Source organism: Amblyomma americanum, chromosome 1, assembly GCF_052857255.1.
Source record: "Amblyomma americanum isolate KBUSLIRL-KWMA chromosome 1, ASM5285725v1, whole genome shotgun sequence".
NCBI classification, from domain to species: Eukaryota; Metazoa; Arthropoda; class Arachnida; order Ixodida; family Ixodidae; genus Amblyomma; species Amblyomma americanum.
This window is the reverse complement of record NC_135497.1, coordinates 531803904-531824907: the sequence shown is the minus strand read 5'-3', so window position 1 is coordinate 531824907 and position 21004 is coordinate 531803904. Positions and strand designations below refer to the sequence as shown.

At 45.0% G+C, this 21004-nt stretch overlaps 1 protein-coding gene across 1 annotated transcript in view; it reads right to left on the bottom strand.

Annotated features, from left to right (window-relative positions):
* Positions 1–11565: 11565 nt before the first annotated feature.
* Positions 11566–21004, bottom strand: part of LOC144107624 (uncharacterized) — a 147612-nt gene continuing 138173 nt past the window's right edge. The window contains exon 5 of the mRNA XM_077640728.1: positions 11566–11736. Coding sequence (XP_077496854.1) covers positions 11636–11736 — 101 coding nt within the window. The 3' untranslated portion in view covers positions 11566–11635. The remainder of the gene's footprint in view (positions 11737–21004) is intronic.

The window sequence follows — 21004 nt, the reverse complement described above, 5'->3', positions numbered from 1 at the left end:
ATTAGAAAAGAAAGGTCCTCTAAAACTTTGGTGTAGGATGAAATTTTGACCCAATATCAAGATGAATATTGGTTGCTATTGTGCAAGAAGTCTGAAATTGTGCCGCCCCCAACATGCGCCAATTTTTGTGTTGTAAAGAAGTTAAGTTTCTAGAACCTAAATATCATATCTTTTTGTTCACTAGTTCATCCAGCTACGCAATAAAGCAAACTATGCAAAATCGCGCAATTTTGACAATTGTCCTGCTTGTGAGCTCAAGAAGTTGCTTATATGAAAAACATGAAAGCATTTTTTTCATATATCGTAAGATTTCAGATAAAAAGCAATAAATATGAAGACCTATCTTGGGCAGGCTGGCATTGTTTTGATATTGTCAAAGAACGTTCCTCGTTGCTTTTCAATGGTGTTCTTAAATCTTTGAAGCGAGTGATTTGACAAACTTTGAAGAAAAGCTTTTACCGCGCGTCTAAAGTTTGGGCCATTACGGTCAGTATTTCCATTACAGGACCTTGCGATGATGTGCAATTGCCTCGCAATTCAAATTAACTTCTAACAATCCTGGACTTGTTGTACCCGTCAGGAAGAAATTTTATGGCCGCGCCATGAAGTGGCTGCAGATGATTGTGAACGCTTTTGTGACCATGCTGTAGTAGGTGTTTACTTGGGGTGAAAAATACAACCTTGACAAATTTGAGATGAGGCACCGTTTTGAAAATGTGCAGACAATCCGTGCCAACATGCTGCAATTCATCTACGAATGGTATGCATGCCCTGGCCCTGTTCGTTCCGAGTGGCTAACCAGGCGATCGTCAGGACACCAAACTGTGTGCTATGTAGGCTAATAACTTTGGCCCCTGATCGACTTCTGCCCTGTGCATGCAGCCAATATGGGCGCTTCGTTGGTAGTTCTTACGAGGAGCACGGCATTTTCCGCGTATATGATCTGATGGTTCTATTTATGTGGGCCACTATTCACCCGTTCAGGTACTACGCATACTCTTGTCGGCACCATTAACTCGTTTCACGCAAGCAGCCCCTGGGGCCTTCGCTGCTTCTCTTTGATCAGGCCACTATTTGACTGTTCGGGTCCTACGTGAGATCTGTGTGGGCACACTTCATTGACTTTACAGAGGGATTCCTTGGAGGCCCTCTGCATGGCCGCAGCGGCAAGCCAATGAGGCAACCCATGTCGATCGTTCCCAATGCCGACATCTAAATCGTGCACAACCTAGACGTCGAAGCCTCATTTGTGCTTCTGAGGGAAGTGATATGCTGACGTCGAAAAAGCAGGCAGTAAAAGTCATTTTATTGCCGCGTTCGCATTAAAGCTGTTATCTAGGCAGAAGCTTGGCGTTCATTGTGTCTCAATTCAGCGATTCATTGGGAGAGTTATGATGTCATCAAGATAAAGTCACATAAGGGAAATAATATTATAATAGCTCCAAAGTTTAAAATCCATAATTATCGAATGAGTTGTAAATCTGCGGCTGCATCGAGAACACTACGGCTCTGGGCAACTGTACCGGACGCCTCAGTGTGGCGGACAACGTAATGAGTAACTAAAATAAAACAGGGATGTCTATGATTGCATTTAAAATTCGCGGCGGCATGAACACATCAGCTTTGCTGGCCACTGTATTAAACCACTAAGACGTCGCCACATTTTTTCTCAGCTAGTAATAAATGCTTTTAGCGCCCGCTGTCGGCGACCTTGAGGTGATGAGCCAAAGCCAAGAGCCAACATCCGGACACTGATTTCTAGACATATGGGCCTGATTTCTTATCATCCGGCAGAAGAAACGGGTCCGGGCACAGAACGAGATGTAACGAGACGAGTTCTACGCCTTCTAAGCCATCGTACAGGACCGGCATACGAGCGCTAGGTGTTGCCCCAAGTGCGCAAAGGCAGCGCGCGGCGCAATGGAGCCCACGCCCAGTGCCGCAGCCCGAACGACTCAAGCGCAGTCCTCGTGACGGGTGAGCAAAGTGAGATGCCCATGTCTTCTGCGTATTGCGTGTACCCATGGGCAAATCCTCCCAGTAGCTTCCCAGTAAACACGCTATCCTCGGTCTGAGCATGCATTTCCTTTACAGAAACAATATTTCTACTGAAATGGACTTTTGCAGAGTGAACAGATTCACAATGTCGGTTCATCATGCGAGTTTTCCAGAGGCGTTGTAGTCAGTCGCATCTGCACATACCTCGAGTTTAACTGCCTCTCACGGAATGTGCTTTGGTTGTCGTCTTCATCTACTTCCATGTGTGCGCAATGAGTCCACTGCACAAGCAAGACGGCAATGCGATAAGGGTTCCATTGCGCACCTTGCTGTCGTGTTAAGTGGCCCCATATTTTTAGAACGTTAGCTCTAGTACTCGCTTTTCCCAAGGTCGCATTATTCTGCAATCCATGGTCATTACAAACTATGTTTGAAAATGGCAGATGGAATGCGAATCATTGCATACATACTTTCTTACTGTACACTAGAAAGAATGCTGGCGGCATGCCCGAGGCATGCCGGGAAGACAGCACACCAGATCGGCATCTAGTGGCTGTTGACTGTGCTACGGATTTGATTTTTTGTCTATTGATTTTCGGTTTCACCATTGTAGTTTTTACTGATGTTTTGTGCGCATTTCGGATGTGTAGTTCATTTGAGATCCGAAGCATCCGAAGGGGCTTGAGTCGAAGTGAGCTGAGCAGTGTCTGGTGCCTGCTAGGCCTAAAGTTCATTTGTCCTCTAAATGAGCGCTATTTACGCAGCAAGCTGAATTCGGTTCAGCGGGAACTTGTGCTACCTGTGGCATTGAAATGTGAAAGGAAGCAAGGTTTTTTTGTGAACTGACAACTGGCAGACTGGTGCCGCGACCACTCTGCACATTTCTCGTAGGAGTCTCTGAGACACTTCAAAAGTGCAAAGTTCTTTGACAGGCGCAACTTATGTTAGCCGTACTGGCCGAAGATCGCGTTTGATTCATTTCGAAAACTGGCGGTGTCCGCGCATTGCATGCAGGAACGACTTCATGAAATAATTCGCGCAAACACTAGCATATTGCACTTCCCGGCATGAACGCGGCCGTCACTTACTTCTGGTATAAGAGGTTTGCTCTTCCTAATTCATGTTTTCGTTGCGGAATTTGTAAGCACACCGCCCGAACATGCCGAGAGCGGGCGCTTAGTTCGCGAAAATTAGTTTCGCATAGAACATCAGGGGCTATGGCAATTTTGTCACGGCACGAACACATCCTAGGCACGAACATAGGGCGCGTTCCGCTATAGCAGACTACCCAAATGAAACGTTTCTGTTTTCCACAGTGCGAAAACCGAAGTTTCTGAAGCGTAGTATTTTATGCGCTAATAATTCTTTTAAAGGATGTTCGGTGTGAAAATTGTGTCGGTTAAACGCGAAAAAAACTTTTTTCAATGGTTAGTTGTATTTGACGGCATGAAGACAAAGCGCGCTCTAGCCTTGAGCATTGTCGATGATCGTTTGCTTTTCTGCTCATTTATTGAAATGTGCAGTAGCCTTATTTTATTACAGGATATATTGATTGTAAAAAAAAACGCTCCCCTGCAATATAATGGTGTCTTCGGCTGAGGCGCAATGCCTCCCTTCCGGTGCTCAGGAAGTGACGTCCAATACTACATGAGTGGCACGTCCAATTGTACCTGAGCCGAACCTGCGAAACTTTGGCAGAGTGCCGTTGCTTTTTTTGCCTTTTCTTCACCGTGGCCACAAAGATCCTCAAAAATCCCAGAGGCCATTCTTTTGAGCAGCCCAAGTCAACAATCGCACTCATAAATTTATACAACTAGCAACAACCTCTTCAGTGAGTGTGCGCAGGACTGTGCTTGCAACACGTTCATACAAACTGTGGGAAACCCGGAACCCACGGGCATACTCATGAAATATTGCGATTGCGGTGGTGCAGGTTTTTCAGACACCAGCTGCAGAAGTAGCTTCTGGAAGATCAGCAGGCGATTCTCAATCTAATCTTAGCTCGCCACTTGTTGTTTTATTGGCAACCTTTAACCCGTTCACACGCTGGAAAAAAGTATGCTGAATTGAAGGCATGAAAAGCATCTGCCCCACACTGCACGAGCTATAAGGCACGACTAGCCTGACTAAAAGTATTTACAAACCTTTAATTTTCTCATAAGGCTAACTCGCAAGCCAATTGCTGCATTTTTGCAGCGCGAATAAATGCATCGCACCTGCTATAATTAGAGACCGGATTCCAGGCAAATGCCTGTTCTGATTCTTGCGCTCCTATCGCCCCACTCTTATATATGAGCATGAATTAAAGGTTAAGAAGGGCTTTTATGGTGTTTTTATAGCGCCTTTAAATGCCTATATTGTTCGTTTGCGACTAAATGCCTATAAATGCCTATTTTCAACATCGGCGCCTATATATTCGATTTTGAGTGCAGCCCTAGACCGTTATTCATGTTACCCAGCAACATTGAGTGTTCGGAACTCTATGATGTTCAACCTATCCTTTATTTCAACTGCCTTTCGGAAAACAACCGCTAGCAGCGCTGAAATGGCACGCGCCGGCCAGCATACGCCACCGCGCTGACATGTCGCGAGCGGTTGGCGAATGCGAAACCGCGGAAAGACGTCAGAGCAAATGGGAGTGGAGAGCAAAAGAAGAAAGATGAGATGCACACGCGGCTGTTGTTTTGTTTGTAATTTACTTTTTAAGGTGTTCACCGTCAGGGGAGAAATTGGCGCTACGCAGTTCGACCAAGCTAGGGAACCCATACTACCCGGCCATCCCTCCCTTCTGGTCTTTAACGGTCCGCCCTTCTCAGCCTTGCCAAAAAGAAGGAGACTCAGGATTGTGTTGATTCTACAGTGGACACTACGCTCACCATGCTACAGAATAAACAGAGAGACCGTGTTCGGCGAACCGTGCGGGAAAAAGCTGAGCCGGCGTGTTTTTCACGTGCCGTGAAGCGTTCCATTTGATTCCAGAACTGTGAAGTCCATAGCGCCGCGTTGGTTGGTGGCGCCTAGCCGTGATGGCCGGGATTCGCTGTTGTTGCCTTTTGTTTATATTGTCCCTTGCACTGAGAAAAGGAAGAAAACACCGGTAATGCTTCGAAAAGTGCTGACAGCGCTCCTTTGGGTCCCTGCATTTGTAGAAACGTTGTTATTTTACATACTAGCTTTATTTATAAATTTTAAACATTCAGTACTATTGAGGTTATTGGGGCGAAATTTGTAAGAAACATTGTGGTAGCGAGTCACAATTCTATGTACCGTCCCTGTGCGCTGCGTTTAGTGAACATTGAGACATTTGTTGATGGAACGGCCAATTGATCGGTTGATATTGAAATACGATGTTTCAAAAAGATGATGTACGGAGCATGTTTTTATACTGTGCTCTAAACATTCGATAAAACGAGATCCACCTGGTAGCTGCACGGCTAAATAGCATGTATATGCCAGCAAGAATTACGGAGGTACTCCACGCCAGGTTAGCACCCGATTGATATCTGCTACCTTATGCACTGCGGGGGTGCTTTAATACTTGCCACCACAGAATTTAGCGGATTGACGTCGCGCACCACGCACGTGCTGAGTCAAATTAATATTACGTCCGTCGAGGCTGAGCTTTTCCTGGCGCTTCAAGTATGTTGTGGCCGTATGACGCGCGTGGCAGCCCCCTGATGAAGGGCAGTTCTCCCATGAAATGGGACGCGGCAGGTAGGTTCGAGCAGTTCGCTGTGAAATTGGGAATGTTTATTGATGGTTATCGTATTTATTTATATTGTGCGAACATTTCAGCATGCTTAGTATTTTAGCATGTTTATCGATGCTGTGATATTGAATATACAATTCGTATTTAAGAAATCCTAACGCATTTGCGCAGATTCCTTGCGAGAAAAATTACCATCTGTGACAGAGCATGAGAAGACGGAAGGTTACCTGGCAGAGGTTAAGCGCGACGAGTCCTCAACATCCAAACAGTTGTTTCTGACAGTAGCCTTCAAGGACGACAGGACGAAGGCTTTCAACATCGATTTGTGCGAGGCCCTAGTGGCTGAAAAAATTCCTTGGGTCAAGATTGAAAATCCTGTAGTGAAACAATTCCTACAGAAATATTCCAACCGCAACGTGCCGTCTGAGTCTATGCTGCGGAAGAACAACCTCCAGCCTTTGTATGAAGAAAGGCTAAGAAGAATCAGAGAATAGCTTAGCGACTACTGCATTTGGATTTCCGTAGACGAAACAACAGACGTAAGGGGCGCTTTGTCGCTCACTTTCCAACAGGAAAGCTTGCAGCCCACGAGAAAACAAGGACTTTCCTTGTGTGTTCGAAGCCTTTGGAGAGAACAAACGGGGAGTCCATAGCATACTTTGTAAACAAATCCCTGAAGGTTCTATACCCTGCAGCAGACGATGACACCAAGGCTTTGTTGCTCTACACAGAGGCCGCAGCCTGCATGCACAAGGCAGCTCATCTTCTGAAGTCCTTCTACCAGCAGATGATGCACGTCACATGCCTAGCTCATGCGCTCCACCTTGTTTGTGAAGAACTGTGGAAGCACTTCATTGAAGTCAACGAGCTCATTGCTTCAACAAAGGCCGTGTTCCTGAAGGCACCAACTCGCGCGTGCTCGTTCAAGGAGAAGTTGCCGGACGTGCTCCTTCCGCCAGATCCCATTGTCACAAGTTGGTTAACATGGCTAGGAGCTGCTGAGTATTACAACTGCTACTTTTCGGACATCTAGGTCGTGATTAACGGCTTTTTCAGGTGACGAGAGTGCTGCAGTCCGAAAAGTTCAAGCTGTCCTCTCAGTGGATAGCCTCCAAGGAGACCTCACCTACTTGTGCGCCAACTTCACGTTCCTCACAAATACTATCAAGAAACTTGAAAGTTCGGGAGAAACTGTAATTACGAGCATTGCGCTAATTGTCCGGGCACAACATAGAATCACCGCCGTTCCTGAAGGACCAGTAGCCAAAAAGGCGCGTGCGAAGCTACAATCGATCTCGGAGGAGAACGAGGGATTTTCTGTCCTTAAAGAAGTTTCAGGAGTTCTTACTGGTGAGCGCTCTAGGATCCCAGTGTCTGTTAAGCCATCGAATATTCCCAAGTACAACTACCCTCCGATAACATCTGTCGACGTCGAGCGTTCCGTCTCAGGGTACAAGCTCATTCTCAGTGACAAGCGGAACAATTTTGAGACGAAAAATCTGTAGATGTTGGTAGTTTACTATTGTTTCAAAAATTTTCTCAGTGATTCTTAGACTAAGTGCCGTGTGCTCTCCGAAAAAATTTCTACAAACTTGTGCACTTCAAAATGGGCGGAACTGTATTTGGCAGTGTTCGGACGCCTTGCCTGTACAATCCCGAGGGTGTAATTGTATATGAGAAAATTGCCAGAGTTGTAACTAAACAGTCCTTATGTAAGAACCTGTAAATCGCTTAATAAATTGTCGTCTCTGTTGCATTTGTTATTTGTCCGATTTGTCGTGTCTTAATTTAATTGCGTCCGGCAGACATGACGAAGTGCTTTTCTTAATCAATATTTCCAGCTTTCAATTATTCTTTTTCATCCCTGATTCACTCTATGACACGCTCGAGTATGCGACAGTGGGCATTGAACATGAATATGAACAGTGTGCATGTTGAATTAAGGCAATTGATCGTCATTAGTCCAGCAGTTTTATTTTACTATTGTTCGGCTATGTTCGACTGCTGGCGCCTTTGTGACATCATAAACAATAACGGTTTTTGTTTTCGTGTCGTAGATACAGGTCACGCACGTCTTTCTTTTCAAATTATTTGGATTTTGTGTAAAAAATTACTGTGCCTATATCTACTACGATGAAAGCCTAAAACTTTGTTTTGCCTGCCTATTCTTGGCGCCTAAAACGAGCTTTTTAATGCCTAACAATTTGGCCTCTAGCTATAATGTTTCACTACTCTTTAAAACAAGCCCACTTGTGATGCTTCGTATGTTTTTTCTCTGCGTCGATGCTGCCATCGGCCAGTGCTGTATGGTGAAATTTTCTGCGTCAACTGAGTCGTGTGCTAACGCCCGCTGCAGGAAAGAAAAGCACTGCGCTCCACCATCCACCGGCTCTGCCATCCGTCTCCACGGTAGCGCGCACTTTTATCGTGCTCTTCCTAGCCGAAAATAGGGCACTGCACGAGTGGCATACAGAAAACTCCAGGAGTGCCGTCAGCTGAACAAACCATACGTTTCGCTAAAGTTTGTATTTCTGTAGTCGCAGTATTGTTTTAGGGTGAAGCCAAATGCACCATGCTGTCTTCCTGCCATTCCCACGGCGGATGAAGTGCCCCTAAAGAAGCTCACATGAACGGTGGCGCGAGGTTTCTCTCTAGGTGGTAACTGGAAACTCTGTGATCGTATAGGAACAATGAATTCATAATACGTGACCAAGATGGCCGCCATACTATAAAGCCAAGGTGGTACCACAACATGATACCAGGTGGTGCCACAAAATATTAGCATAGTATTTTACTACTTCGGTTGCACAGGAACAACATATACCTATCAGTGGCACTTGGGTGACGGAACGTAAATACTTTGTTTCGTTTCCCTATATACACCCAAATTCGTGAACAGTGACAGTTGGACCACTCAGCACCACCATTCAAATACAAATTATGGACCACCTATTTTACGCAGAACGTTTGTAGTGGTATCAAACGATTCAGTGTGTTATGGAGAACAAAATTACTAGTTGCGTCGCAGCCTATCACGCGCTAGGAGTTCGCACTGACGATTTTTGACATCTGAAATCAAAATTTCCGGGAGGTTTGTAACAGCCACTGTGTCGGAATTATTCGGCGTAGAGAGTTAGGGGTGGTTTTAAACGATGTGTCTTCTTGTGCTCTATATTTGTAGCAAAATCTGGTTTGTAATGTAAAATTTGAATGTAGAGAATTTGTATCGGATATACAAATAACAAAGACGGATACGCGCGAAGTAGCCTTGATGTAATATCCGATCGATAGGCCGCGCTACGTATGGGTTGCAGCACTGCTTACTGCATGTATTCATGCAGTGCTGAATATATAAACATTGATGTAGCCATATATATAACTATTTTTTGAAAATGATGTAATCATCTATGTCATCATGATAAGTTTAATATGTAAACAGTTAATGTAACCATATATGTAACCATGTGTGTGGAATATCGAACAACCAATGTAACCATATGTATACTAATGTTGTGTCCTCATTATAGAATGCATGCACAAAATCGTTATAACAATTGCTGACCACTTTATGCAACAATCGAAAAACTCAGAGCTACGCACGATGCTCGATCGCTGCTTCAGCGCCGGCTCAATTTTTTACTACATTTCCTGTTAAATATACACAATAATGAAATTTCTTCTTCAATCGCATTACTCGCGCACAAAAGCAGTGCTGCAAAAACTTAGTATCGAGTTGAGGATCATGGCGCGAGTCTGTTGTTATCGCGCTGATCGGGCGCCATTTTCGGCCTGACTAGTTAAGATCGCGTTGGCGAAATCGGCGCGGCTAGTTCTTTATTTTACTTAAAAAATGAAAACAACTCCATGTTGTAGGAATTGGGTCTGAAGCCTGTGCCCGCCTTAACTGTTACGTTTCCAGCTAATTTGCAATGAAGTCGCTGCTGCCAAAATGGTTCCCTGACCTAGTCAAGCTGTCCTCACAGCTTTTTGTCACGGAAGCCATCAACATTGTATCAATGTTGAAAATAAATTTTTTGATTTGATTTGATTTAATCTTCTAAGATAAGGAAAAAATGTGTTCGGTTGCGTTTTGTTTACATACAATGATGCGGCTTGGGTTCAGCACGACTTCCTCTTCTTATGTGCTGTTTAGCCTTTTTGAGAGGCAATTTTTTCGGTTTTGATTCGTTCTGCGGTTGCAAATTTTCAGAGTTGCCGCCGTGGGCGTGCACCGGAGGCTCATTTGTCATGGGGGAGAAATGCTTGCTTATGCCCACAACGAAAGCCTCCGTACGCCAAATCCAAAGGTAGCTGAGTCGAAGGGTGCGAGGTACGCAGAGCGGGCGAGGGCTGTTATACATCAAGCGTCGAAAGCAGTGAGTTACGCTGAGCGTCCTGTAAGGACAAAAAAAAAAAATAAAACCACTATGCGCTGCAGAAACACTGTGCGCTGTCCAGTTGCGTAAAGTCACCGAAGGCGGCGGCCATTCAATCCACGAAACCAGCCAAAGAAATCGTGCGCCTGTTGTTTCAGATAGTGCGCGAGATATACGAGGGAGCTAAAATTTAAAAAAACGCAATAATTATGTTAGCACACCTTCTATACCACTCACTAAGAAAGAGTTCGTGCTCTTAAATGCTTCGCAGAGCATTTATTTTTAAGAAAACTCGAGTACTCTTCAGTGGAGTGGAGTTCCTTTACATAAAAGACAAGAAAATCCTGGAAATGGTTCAAAGGCGCGCAGTTCATTTTATATTTAATAAATCTGGGGCTACGCATTCTATTTCGAAGGTCCTCACCGACAATAACACCCAAACTCTTGAAATCGGATGGAAAATTGAGCGACTTAAGTATTTATTTGCCATTTACACAAAGCACCAATATCTTCAGTCAAACACTTATATCACGCGGTTTCCATCCCGTTCATACAGGCATCGCCACGTCCACAATTTCCTCCCATATGCTACGCGCACAAATGTGTTCGTTTTCATTCTTCCCATGAACAATAACAGAGTAGAATGATCAGCCTCCAACAGTTTTTCTTCAAAAAATTTTGAGTGAGCTTTAAAAATGTGTTTCAATCTTAATGCGCAACGGAAGTTTGCTTGTGATATAATTGTGATTATTTTGCGCAAGCGCAGTTCTGTGTAGAACTTTTTAATGTGCTGGTCGTTTTCGTTCGTAAGCATTTCTTACGAATGTATAATCTTATCATAGTTTTTTCTGTTGATGCGTTTTTGTGCTCTTGATAGCTGTTGTGAGTGCCATTTTTTTAGTGCCTACATCTCTTGAATCAAGCTCAGGTTACAGATATGCTTCTGAAAGCACTGCTATGTTAAATTTTGTATCTGTATGTTCCCACCTCCTTGGCCTTCCGAGACTGCAATATCTTTCGAACAAATAAAACATTCAAAGTGTATATGACAAGTAGTTCTTAGCTCGTCGTTTTTTTAGGCAGCAATGTGTATATTTTGAAGTGCCTTCCAATATACCCTATTGAGAGTCAGGCCTCGTGCCGTCGTATTCCTTCCTCGTCCTTGCGTTGACTATGCTTGGTTGGCACCAACAAGTCCATTCATCCTTCTTAGGAAGACAGGCTTTGAAGGCTTTAGACTCACTTCTTTATTCTTAGCTGTTTAATCTTTTTTACTGTAGGAGTGGTCAGCCTGTGAGTTTGGTCATAAATATTGCTGTTTTTTTTTTCATCCGTGCTTCTGGAGGTGAGGAGAATTGACAACAGGGAGAAACTATAATAATTGATGGTCGTCAGGATGACGGCAGGAAAAAATATATTCTGAGAACCCCGTTTCCTTTGCTTAGCTTTGAGCGAGAAAATGAACAGACCGCTTTCTAGAAGTGATTTCAAGATGTTGCATTTAATAGAATGTTTAGCAGGTGGCGACAGATGGTGTTGCTTGACCAAAGATTCACTTCTTCCTGCAAACGCAGTCTTCGCGGACGCATTTCGCTTTGGTGCCTTTTCCGTGCAGGGTCACGCATGAGTCTTTGCACTTGGCCTTGTCGCATTCTGCAAAATTAGAAATTGGTGGCGTAAACTTAAGGGAAAGCAAAAGCCACCGAGGGTATAGCTTGCTTGTTGAAGGCGTTAGTAAGTTTAAAGTGCAATTTCTGAAACTTCGTGTTATGTTACAACACATGGAATCGTTTTGCTCTTAATTTGCGCAGGTAGAAAAGCGAACCGCATACCTGTTACACCAAGTTTAGGAATTGAACCACTACGAAATGCGATAACTTCTGTTGAATTCTTGCTGGACGCTCACAACACTTTAGCTAGCAACGGCGACGGCTTAACAAAAAAAACTGTCTCAATTAGGAGCAAATAATTCACAGTGAACACTTCTGCAGTATTAGCTGATTGGCAGCAGTTAGGTAATTGCAATTGTAAACTGCTTAGCAATTTGTACCGAAGCGAGGAGCTTGAATTAAGGAGTGGTCGGAGGTGAGCAACATCCAAAGTGGCGCAGACTCAAAATCAATATTGCCTTTCATGTATATTGGTTTGATTAATTGGGTTTAATGTCTGAAATCGACTTAGAACATACGGGACGCCGCAGTGGAGGATGCGGACAATTTCCACCATCTGGGTTTCTTGAACTTTCACTGATATCGGTCAGTACAGGGGCCTCTAGGATTTCGCGTTTATAAAAATGCGACCACCTCAGCGGGGGCCGAGGGGGGGAGGGATAGAACCCGCGTCTTTCTGGTCAGCAGCCGTATACGATAACCACTAAGCCACCGCCGCAGCTCTTTCAAGTAGTGAAGAAACCTTGCGATACTGAAGATACGAAAGAAAAGGCCATAGTAAGTCCCGCTTATTGGGAGCAGCGCTGGGTAGGGATGTTTCATGACCAATTTCCAAAATTCCCATTAACACCTTAGCATTGAAAGCAGTACCTAAAAAAATAGGAAAGTAATCTCAACAAATTGATCAGCGAGGGAAGCAAAAAATACTGGCCAGTAGTTTGCATAACTTTACATGTAACGTTAAAGAACTTTACATAACTGTATAGCAATCAATTTTCTTTTAATGAATTGCATCTGGAAAAGTCAGGCGCGGTGACGGCCTCACATCTCGGTGGACACCTCAAACATGCCATGATGGATAGGTTGGAGTGAAATAAAGAGGGAAAGAGGCGCCGTAGTGAAGGCCTCCGGAATAATTTCGACCACCTGGGGACCTTAAGCGCTCACTGACATCGCACAGCACACGAGCGCTTTTAGCGCTTCGCGCGCATCGAAGTGTGGCGGCAGGGGTCGTGTTTGAATTCTGGTATACTAGGCTCAATAGCCGATCTGTCTAAAAACGGAGACACTATTTAGGGTGTGGTTTATATTCAAGGTTAATATTAGCTGAGTCAGCCTGTGTAAATAGGCAATGGCTACCCGGGCACAAGCTGTCCAGTGCAACTTTGAAGATCTTCATTTTCCTTTAAGTGAATTCAAGTGGAATCGTGAAAGGCCAGGCGAAGAAAGCAAATCAAGGCTGCTTAGTTTTTGCTGCATAGTAGCAACATAGCTTGTTCCCTTTATTGAGCGAGTTTTAGCATTCCCGCACAGGAAACACGGTAACTACGGTAACTGATAGCATATGGCAGATGTGGCTATTCAAGCCTGGAAAGCGTGGTAATGGCAACGTGTGACCGTATTAGCCGTACGGCTGTCCGGCTACGCTAAAACTGTCTTTTATTAACACCTAAACAACAAAAGATGCATAAAACTAAGCAGAAAAGACAACAGTAGGAAATAACGCATAAATTAAACGACTAATCAACCATCCATTATCATCATTTAGCTTGTAGGTAGTGCAACAGCTGTTGTGCGCGATATTTCCAACCTTATTTTTCAAGCTTTTAGCTCGTCAGAAAGATATCCTGCGGAAGCCGGTGCCGCGTTTTCATAGGTGCCAAGTCACTGCTACTTAGCTGAAAGAAAGCCAATTAGTGCTTCTTTGACGACTGTGTTTTCTATTGCATCTTTGCGTGGTTGGTCTGATATGAGAGTGTTCGAAAACTTAATTTCTGTCTCACCTTCATGAGGCTTGCGTGGTCAGGCAACTGGTGTCAGCGAATGCTATTGCACCGGTTGCCAAATTCTCCACCCTGAAGTTCTAATGCTATTTTCGTGTTTTTGAGAGTCAAAATGATATGAAGCCAAAAAATCACGGAGCCCTATTAAGAATCTCTACGTGCCATCGACCAGTATTGGCGGGCGCCTTTTGCTCGGTCAGTGTCCGCCGTCGTAATTAGTCTCTTTGAGATGCGAATATTTTTAGCATTAGCATAAATTCTTTGATATTTACTATCCGTGCCCACTTGAGGTTACAAGCATATATTTTTTGCCATTGGTAGGGGCAGAATTATCACTATTAGAGATATAATCCGTCCTACACCCACACTACCCCACAAAATCAATACATGTGCGCTTTTCGTCAGTTTTCATTTGACGCATACAGAAGGAACAGCACTAGGAAGCTTGTCTCACAATAAAACCTTTTCTCAGGTTACCTTACGTCACTTTAAAGCGCACAGCAATTAGGTAGCCTGTACAACCTGTCTGGTGTACTATTCTCGAGTTGTCGACGTTCTGATCCTAAGATTTATTTATATTTTCATTAATTTTTATTTGTGTCACATGCTGCACACGAATTCGGCCTCGTGGATGAACGAAACGAGGAGGCTAGTTTCGGCAAAAGCGGACATATACGTTTTTTATGTCCTCGACACTCAAAACTCTGACGCCTAAATAGTAGACTGTAGTCACTCGTGTGTGTGTGTTCCTTCGTGCGTAGAGACCCTGTGTTGGTTGTCGTTCCCTAGTACTACAAGCACGTAGGAGCACTGAAAATGGCGCGTTCAAGGGAGGCTACGAATGTGTGCTGCAACGCAATAGGGAACGCATCACGATGCAAGACAATGTGCGTGTGCGAGAAGAATAAATTCAAGGAGTCTCTTCATGTCGTCTCCTGAAGATATTTGGTAATCATAAACGGACAACGTTCACCTCTAGTACTGTGTATTTATATAAATGTTTGCTGTTTTCTTGTTGTTTGCTACGGACTAAGTGAGAGTATGATTATGGAAGCATTTTATTGTTCTTTCGTGCGCATTTTTTCGCCTAACTTGCACAGTAGTGAGTCCCCCTTTGTATGAGATTCCATGACCTGCGAGCGCGATGACGAAGGTGGTGAGGGTGTTTCATAGCAGCAGCAGCGATTGCTTAGGCTAACAAGGTTGCTGCGACCCGCTTATTTTTTAGCATTATTTTCGGTACTATTTATATCAACTGCGTTCTCTATGCGTACGCGTGTAATAATAGCCAAGCTGAACATCGGAATTATACCGCGGTGTGAACTGACCGCAACCTGAGAAACAGCTAAATATTTGTGGGCAATGGGGGAAATGCAGCCAATAAATGCACTCGTGCATTAAAACAGGCAGTGCTAAGCTTCGCTGTTTAGGGCATAAATTTCCGGCGAGAGCTTGATCATTATCTTTATCGTTTTCCGTTGCGCATAAGCACGGCCCTGGGGCCCCTAAAGTTCATACTAATCAACTCCAAGGCACTTAAACGACGTGAGGTTGCGAAGATTAGGTTTATACATGCAGCTGGCTTTGCAGCGTCCGACACTAGTGGGAGGCCGAAGTCGCGCGCCTCTTCTATGAGGCGCTCATGCATCGCTTCGGTGTTAAAGGCGCCCCACAACCACTATCCATCGTTGACGTGCGGAAGCAGCTGATTGGCTGTGGTTGGACCATAAAAAGAGACCTTCGAAGGCGCAGGCATCACCTCTTCTCGCAGTTCGGGCGCCATTCGCACACACTACACTGTTCATCTGACGCCAGTGCTGAGTTTGGTGCCAGCGCGTATCGCCTTTCCGCTCGGCAGCGCCCCTTCTGGGGTGCTGACGAGCTTGAAGCCGCTTTCCGCAGCCGCAGTGCGAACGTCGGTCATAACACTGGCAGAGATAGAGCTTGCAGGAGACGATATTGATTTCATCATTTGATGTCTAACATCCAAGCCTCGCCATGTACCACACCACGTATCTAAATTTGGGCGTGTGGCTATAACTGTGGCTACCATTATCTCCTTTCTTTTTTTCTGTAAGGGATAAAGACAAAGTTTTTGGGTAACCCTTTATTGCCTTGAAAGAAGCCTATGCTTTGATTAATCTTGTGAGCTCAAAATACCAGTGCGCAGAGTAGAAAATTATTTTCAAGTAATTTTTTACAGGCAGGTTTCGTGTTTGGTTTTGGTGGGCTCCGGAACTGAAGTGGACTCCGCCTGGTCATGATGGATACCGGCTAACCTAGACTTGCACATTATTTATCACGTAAGCGACGTCTGCAAGGATCAAGCACAGTTTGTTCACCGGTGGGTTAGGTGACGGTACAATATTGGGGCAAGTACACTCTGATGTTAGCGGATGCAGGTGGAAATGCCGACCGGCTTGTCGGGCAATATGCAGCAATTGATTAAATTATGTTCCACTATAAACGCCTGTGACTGAAACTTACCAAAAAGCACTTGCTTACGCTCATGGAACAAATCATATCATCTTTTTGTGCAAGATAAATTGTGTCGTCATCCCTTGAAGCTGCGAGGTTTATTTACATGAGATCCAGCAAAAGATAGTGCCTTTGGCCAATGGTGGCTTTCACAACTGGATTCTCCCTAGTTCTCTGTTAACTGACGCATCTGCGACTCCTTCGTTTGAGTATATCTTATTACGCACTGTTCGCCACGGGGTACGGGGCGCGCAACACGAAATCCAATATGGCTGCTCATCAAATGATCCGGCAGGGGCGCTAGCCGATGTTGTGTTCGACGGCTGGGCTATGGTTCCAGAAACTGCATTAAAATATTTGTGCGATTTTGCTGTCTTCGGCAATGCAACTTTTAATGAAGGTCTTATTGTAGTGCCTAGCGCGAAGATATCCACGGTAGTATCAGGCAGCGGATACAATTAGGCGCCTATGAGCAGTCATCATGGGTGCGATAGACGCCACATGCGTGGCTGGTCTGTTGTTCCAAATATTCGGGTGCTGATTGCGCCATGTGCGGCACGTGCCGAGGCGGCTCTAATCGAAGCTCAAATGGGGATAGGGCAAGGCTCGACAGATGAGCGGATAGCAAACGTGAATACCGAGAAACATTTCAACTTGCAGACTCCCTCCAAGATGTAAAGACATCGCAATATGCTTTGAAGCACGTAATACAACTACGTCAAGCTCACATACTGTGCGGCCCCGTTCAGCAACTAATTTTTCGATGCCTCAAGTGGTGACAGGTGCTTGTACCGACTGCGGAACAAGCTCCCCGTCTCTCTGAACTTCAGAGCGCGTTCAGAATTTAGCTGGCAGCATTGCACACAATGAACCACGTCCCCATTCAGTGTCTCGCCGGGTTACACTATATCTCGGCTCAGGGTGAGCTACATAAAATAGCTCTCGCAGTAAAAAAAATGACGGGTGTTCATACACTGCGGTGTATGACAACTGCGGAAGTCAGAGAGGAGGGAGGGGGAAGCTTCGTCGTGTCATGTAACCCGGCAGCCTGCGCATTGGATTTGAACGGCGATGGAAAGCCCGGTGGGCGCTGGCGCGTGCCACGGGAAATAGCAAAACCACGGTTAGACTAAGATGCCTCGCGTCTCAGTGTCTTCGAAGGACCGCAATCTGCTCCTCAAAAGCAGTTGAAGTCGCAATGATACATCTATGCGTCATATTTATTGAACCGTCCGAGTTCCTTAACAGATTGTGTAATATGTCGAGATATTATGCATATAATTAAGCTAATATAATAATATTATGATGTTATGGTATTAAGCAGTTGTTTATGCATTATGAAATAAATATGCTTAGCTGCTAATCCGCAAAACAAACTAAATAAATTGGCTATGGCGAGAAATTTTATATTCTGAAGAACACACCATCGCTCTGATGTGCACATTACCACACGCCATCTCCATGATGCGAACTTGCAACACCAAAAAAACTTTGGTGTACACACTACATTCCGCCAACCAACCCTGGCGTGAACATCACAACACACTAACACATTAGTATGTGTACACCAGCACACATTAAACCAATGTGCTGTGCAAAACTACAACACACTGAAACTGTTTGGTGTTCACATCAGAACAAGTCATGTCGTCTGGTGTTCACATCAGAAAACACTAGACCACACCAAGCAACTGCGGTGTGTTTTTCAACTAGTTTGCCTAAGGCGTTCACACTCTCCCGTCCGTCGATGGAATAGAATTACAGCTGGTAGCGAGACAGCCGAGCGGAGCGCGCCTTCGATGAGGAGAGGGCAAGCCGGTTTAGCGACAGTTGGTGCAGTGGTGAGGATAGGGAGGAAAGAAAGGTGAGAAACCGCACCCTGGGGATAAAAAAAAAATTAGTTGTAGGGAAATCAAAGGCGTCGCACTTGTCTCACTTGTTGCTGGACATCTGAACCACGCCGTGAAAGATGTCGTAGTGGAGGGCTCCGGAGTAATTTCGACCACCTGGGTACATTTAACGTGCGCCGACACCGCACAGCACACGTGCGCTTTTCCGCGTTTCTCCTCTGTGGGGTGGGGAGGGATGTGAGAGAGACAGGAGAAAGAGAGAAACAGGTGCCGTAGCTTGCCGAGACTCTGGTGGTTCGCTCGTCACGGAGGCATAGGTGAAATAGACTATCTCGGTGGTTGCTTGAGCTGGAGAAGAGAATCATAGACATAGCGGTTGATCCTACCACGTAACAGCGGCCGCATGATGCCTACGATCGCCGCAAGGAGACCACTGTAAAGTTCGATGCCGCGTTCACGAGCTGGGAATGAGAAGAGAGCACCAGAGATGTTCGCGAAAGGTGGTGCTCACCGTGGGATGCTCGGAGATTCGCTATGCTGGCGCAGGCGGATATTCTCCATTCCCACGGGAAAGCCGAAGCGTGTTGATATGCTAGATGAACGTGCAAGACCGCACCGCTGTAGGTGGTGTTGACGCCGACTGCGCTGCTGTGACGAAGCATAGTGCCGTGCTAATTCCAGCAGGGGCCAACGTGCTCGCAACAAATAACACTGTCTAGCGCCCAGCCTAATGTCGTTGGCGGTCTAAAACCTCGTCTAATGGCTAACTGTATTCTGGTAGAGCATTTAGCTTCCCTGTGACAGTGACACGTAAATGCATTTGTTAGCTCTTTTTTCCCTGGGACTGCACTTTTTAGGCAACTAACACGACATTGCTGCTAGCGCATGCTCAAATCAAGATGTTCGTAGTTTCGCATCTGGATGTCAAGAACTTTCTTCCACTGGATTGTGGATAATATTGAAATAAAATTCAACAAGCAGATGTTACAAAGAGCGGAATATCACAGATATGTCAGTTACTAAGCAGCACTCACAAGTTAATCATAAACACCGGTATCTTAAAAACAGCGGCTTAATTATACAGCGTCATGCTTTTTTAACATTTGAAACTGAGGAGTATGCTTAAAGTAAAATACAACAGCTCATGAAGGCCAGTGGATTGCAAATTAATTTTCACTGTAACAGAGGACAATAAACACATTTGCAACCACAAGTTTTAGCCAGTGTTAGAAAAAGAAAACAACTTTTAATGAAGAATTCTACATTTCGTTTTAAGCTTTCCAGCTGCATACTTCACTTCAGTGGCCAGATGTATGTAGTACAAAAGGAAGGCGTCTCTAGTAGGTCTTGTTTGGCATCTGTGGCGGTTAGTTATCTGATCGGCACACATCTTTTAGGCTCCGCGTTGCCTCAGTGGTTATGGTGCCCGGCTGCTGACCCAAAGGACGCGGGTTCAATCCAGGCCGTGGCGATCAAATTTTGATGGAGGCTAATTTATAGAGGCCCGTGTACCGTGTGATATCAGCGTGCACAAAAAAGAACTCCAGGTAGTTGAAATTTGTGGAGACCTTCACAGCGGCATCATAGTCTTAGAAGCTTTCAAACTCTAAACTCTCATTAACTAAACTAAACCATTCAGGTCCACCGAACAGTTTGCACGAACACTTTTTATGTGTTACACATATTCATTATTCTGAAGCTTAAGATGGCCCAGGAAAAACAAAACGCACTCAAGGTACCCTTTGAGCATGAAATGCCTGGACACCTTTAATTATTTTCATAGGACCTAAGACATGAAATAATATTTTGTATATCCCAATAATATTCCAAAGAACATTCTGAAGTAAATGGCAGTTTAAGGAAAGATACACCACACTAAATTCATACCGTGCTTCTTAGCACTTGTAGAGAAGAGAATTGATCCTAATTTGCAAATCAGAAATAGATTCTATTCATTAAAAATAAACAGTTTTTTTCTTTCTAATCCTTAAAGCATAAGCAGTTTATATTTTGACACCAATGAGTGCCAGACACGGGCGCTAGCTCGTACTCGCTGTACACGCTGGTAAGACTATCGAAAACCACGCTCTCTTTGCGATGAACACAAACGCGACCGCCGGCGTAGCCTGTCCTAATCTCGTGTTTATTAGAATGTGTTTATGGGGAACTTGCGCTGAAGTTTGCGATGCCGATTGCAGCGCCATAACAGACTGCCTAGCGAGAAAAGCAAGCAGTTTTGGGTAGTACTATTAGTACTTTTCCGCGCCACCTTCAGGCGTTTATTGGCGTGAGCCTCCGCGCTCTGTTGAAGGCGCACGTGCAGTGCGTCAGCTATCTGCGCTACGCCGAGAGAAGCTAGACTATGAATGCTGTCAGCCAAATGCGGGTATCTGATCGCTAAGAATGTGTACTCGCGTTTGCAGCGTCCCAAGCGGCTGACAAAAGCAGTTATGAGTCACCGAATTGAACAATTGCAGTGCCACCTTGTCAGCGCAGGTTCTCCATAGCATTTGTATTGGCCATATGTGGCATTCGGTGGCAATGCCTTTCGCATGACTGATAACCCTGAGTTCTCATGCGTGCGACAGCCGGTGGCGCCATTCTTTACTCACTCAAGAGCGCGTCGTTCACCTGTTTGGTTCGCTCGGTGCCACTAGCACAACCACTACTGCTGGTCATTCGCTGACACGTATCATTTGCTGCGCAGTGGAGCTGCTAGGCACGCGGTTCAAAGGAAAAATTTTGGGCGCGGTGGCATCTTCTCATTAGATGTGAAACGCGATAACAGACTAGGCGCACTCTAATTCCTCTGCACGTTAAAGAACCGAGAGTGGTTCAAACGAATGCGCACGTCACCAGTAGTTCAACTATCTGCTCCTTTCCTCTACAATGAAGCAGTCACTCTGCATAAAATGTACTA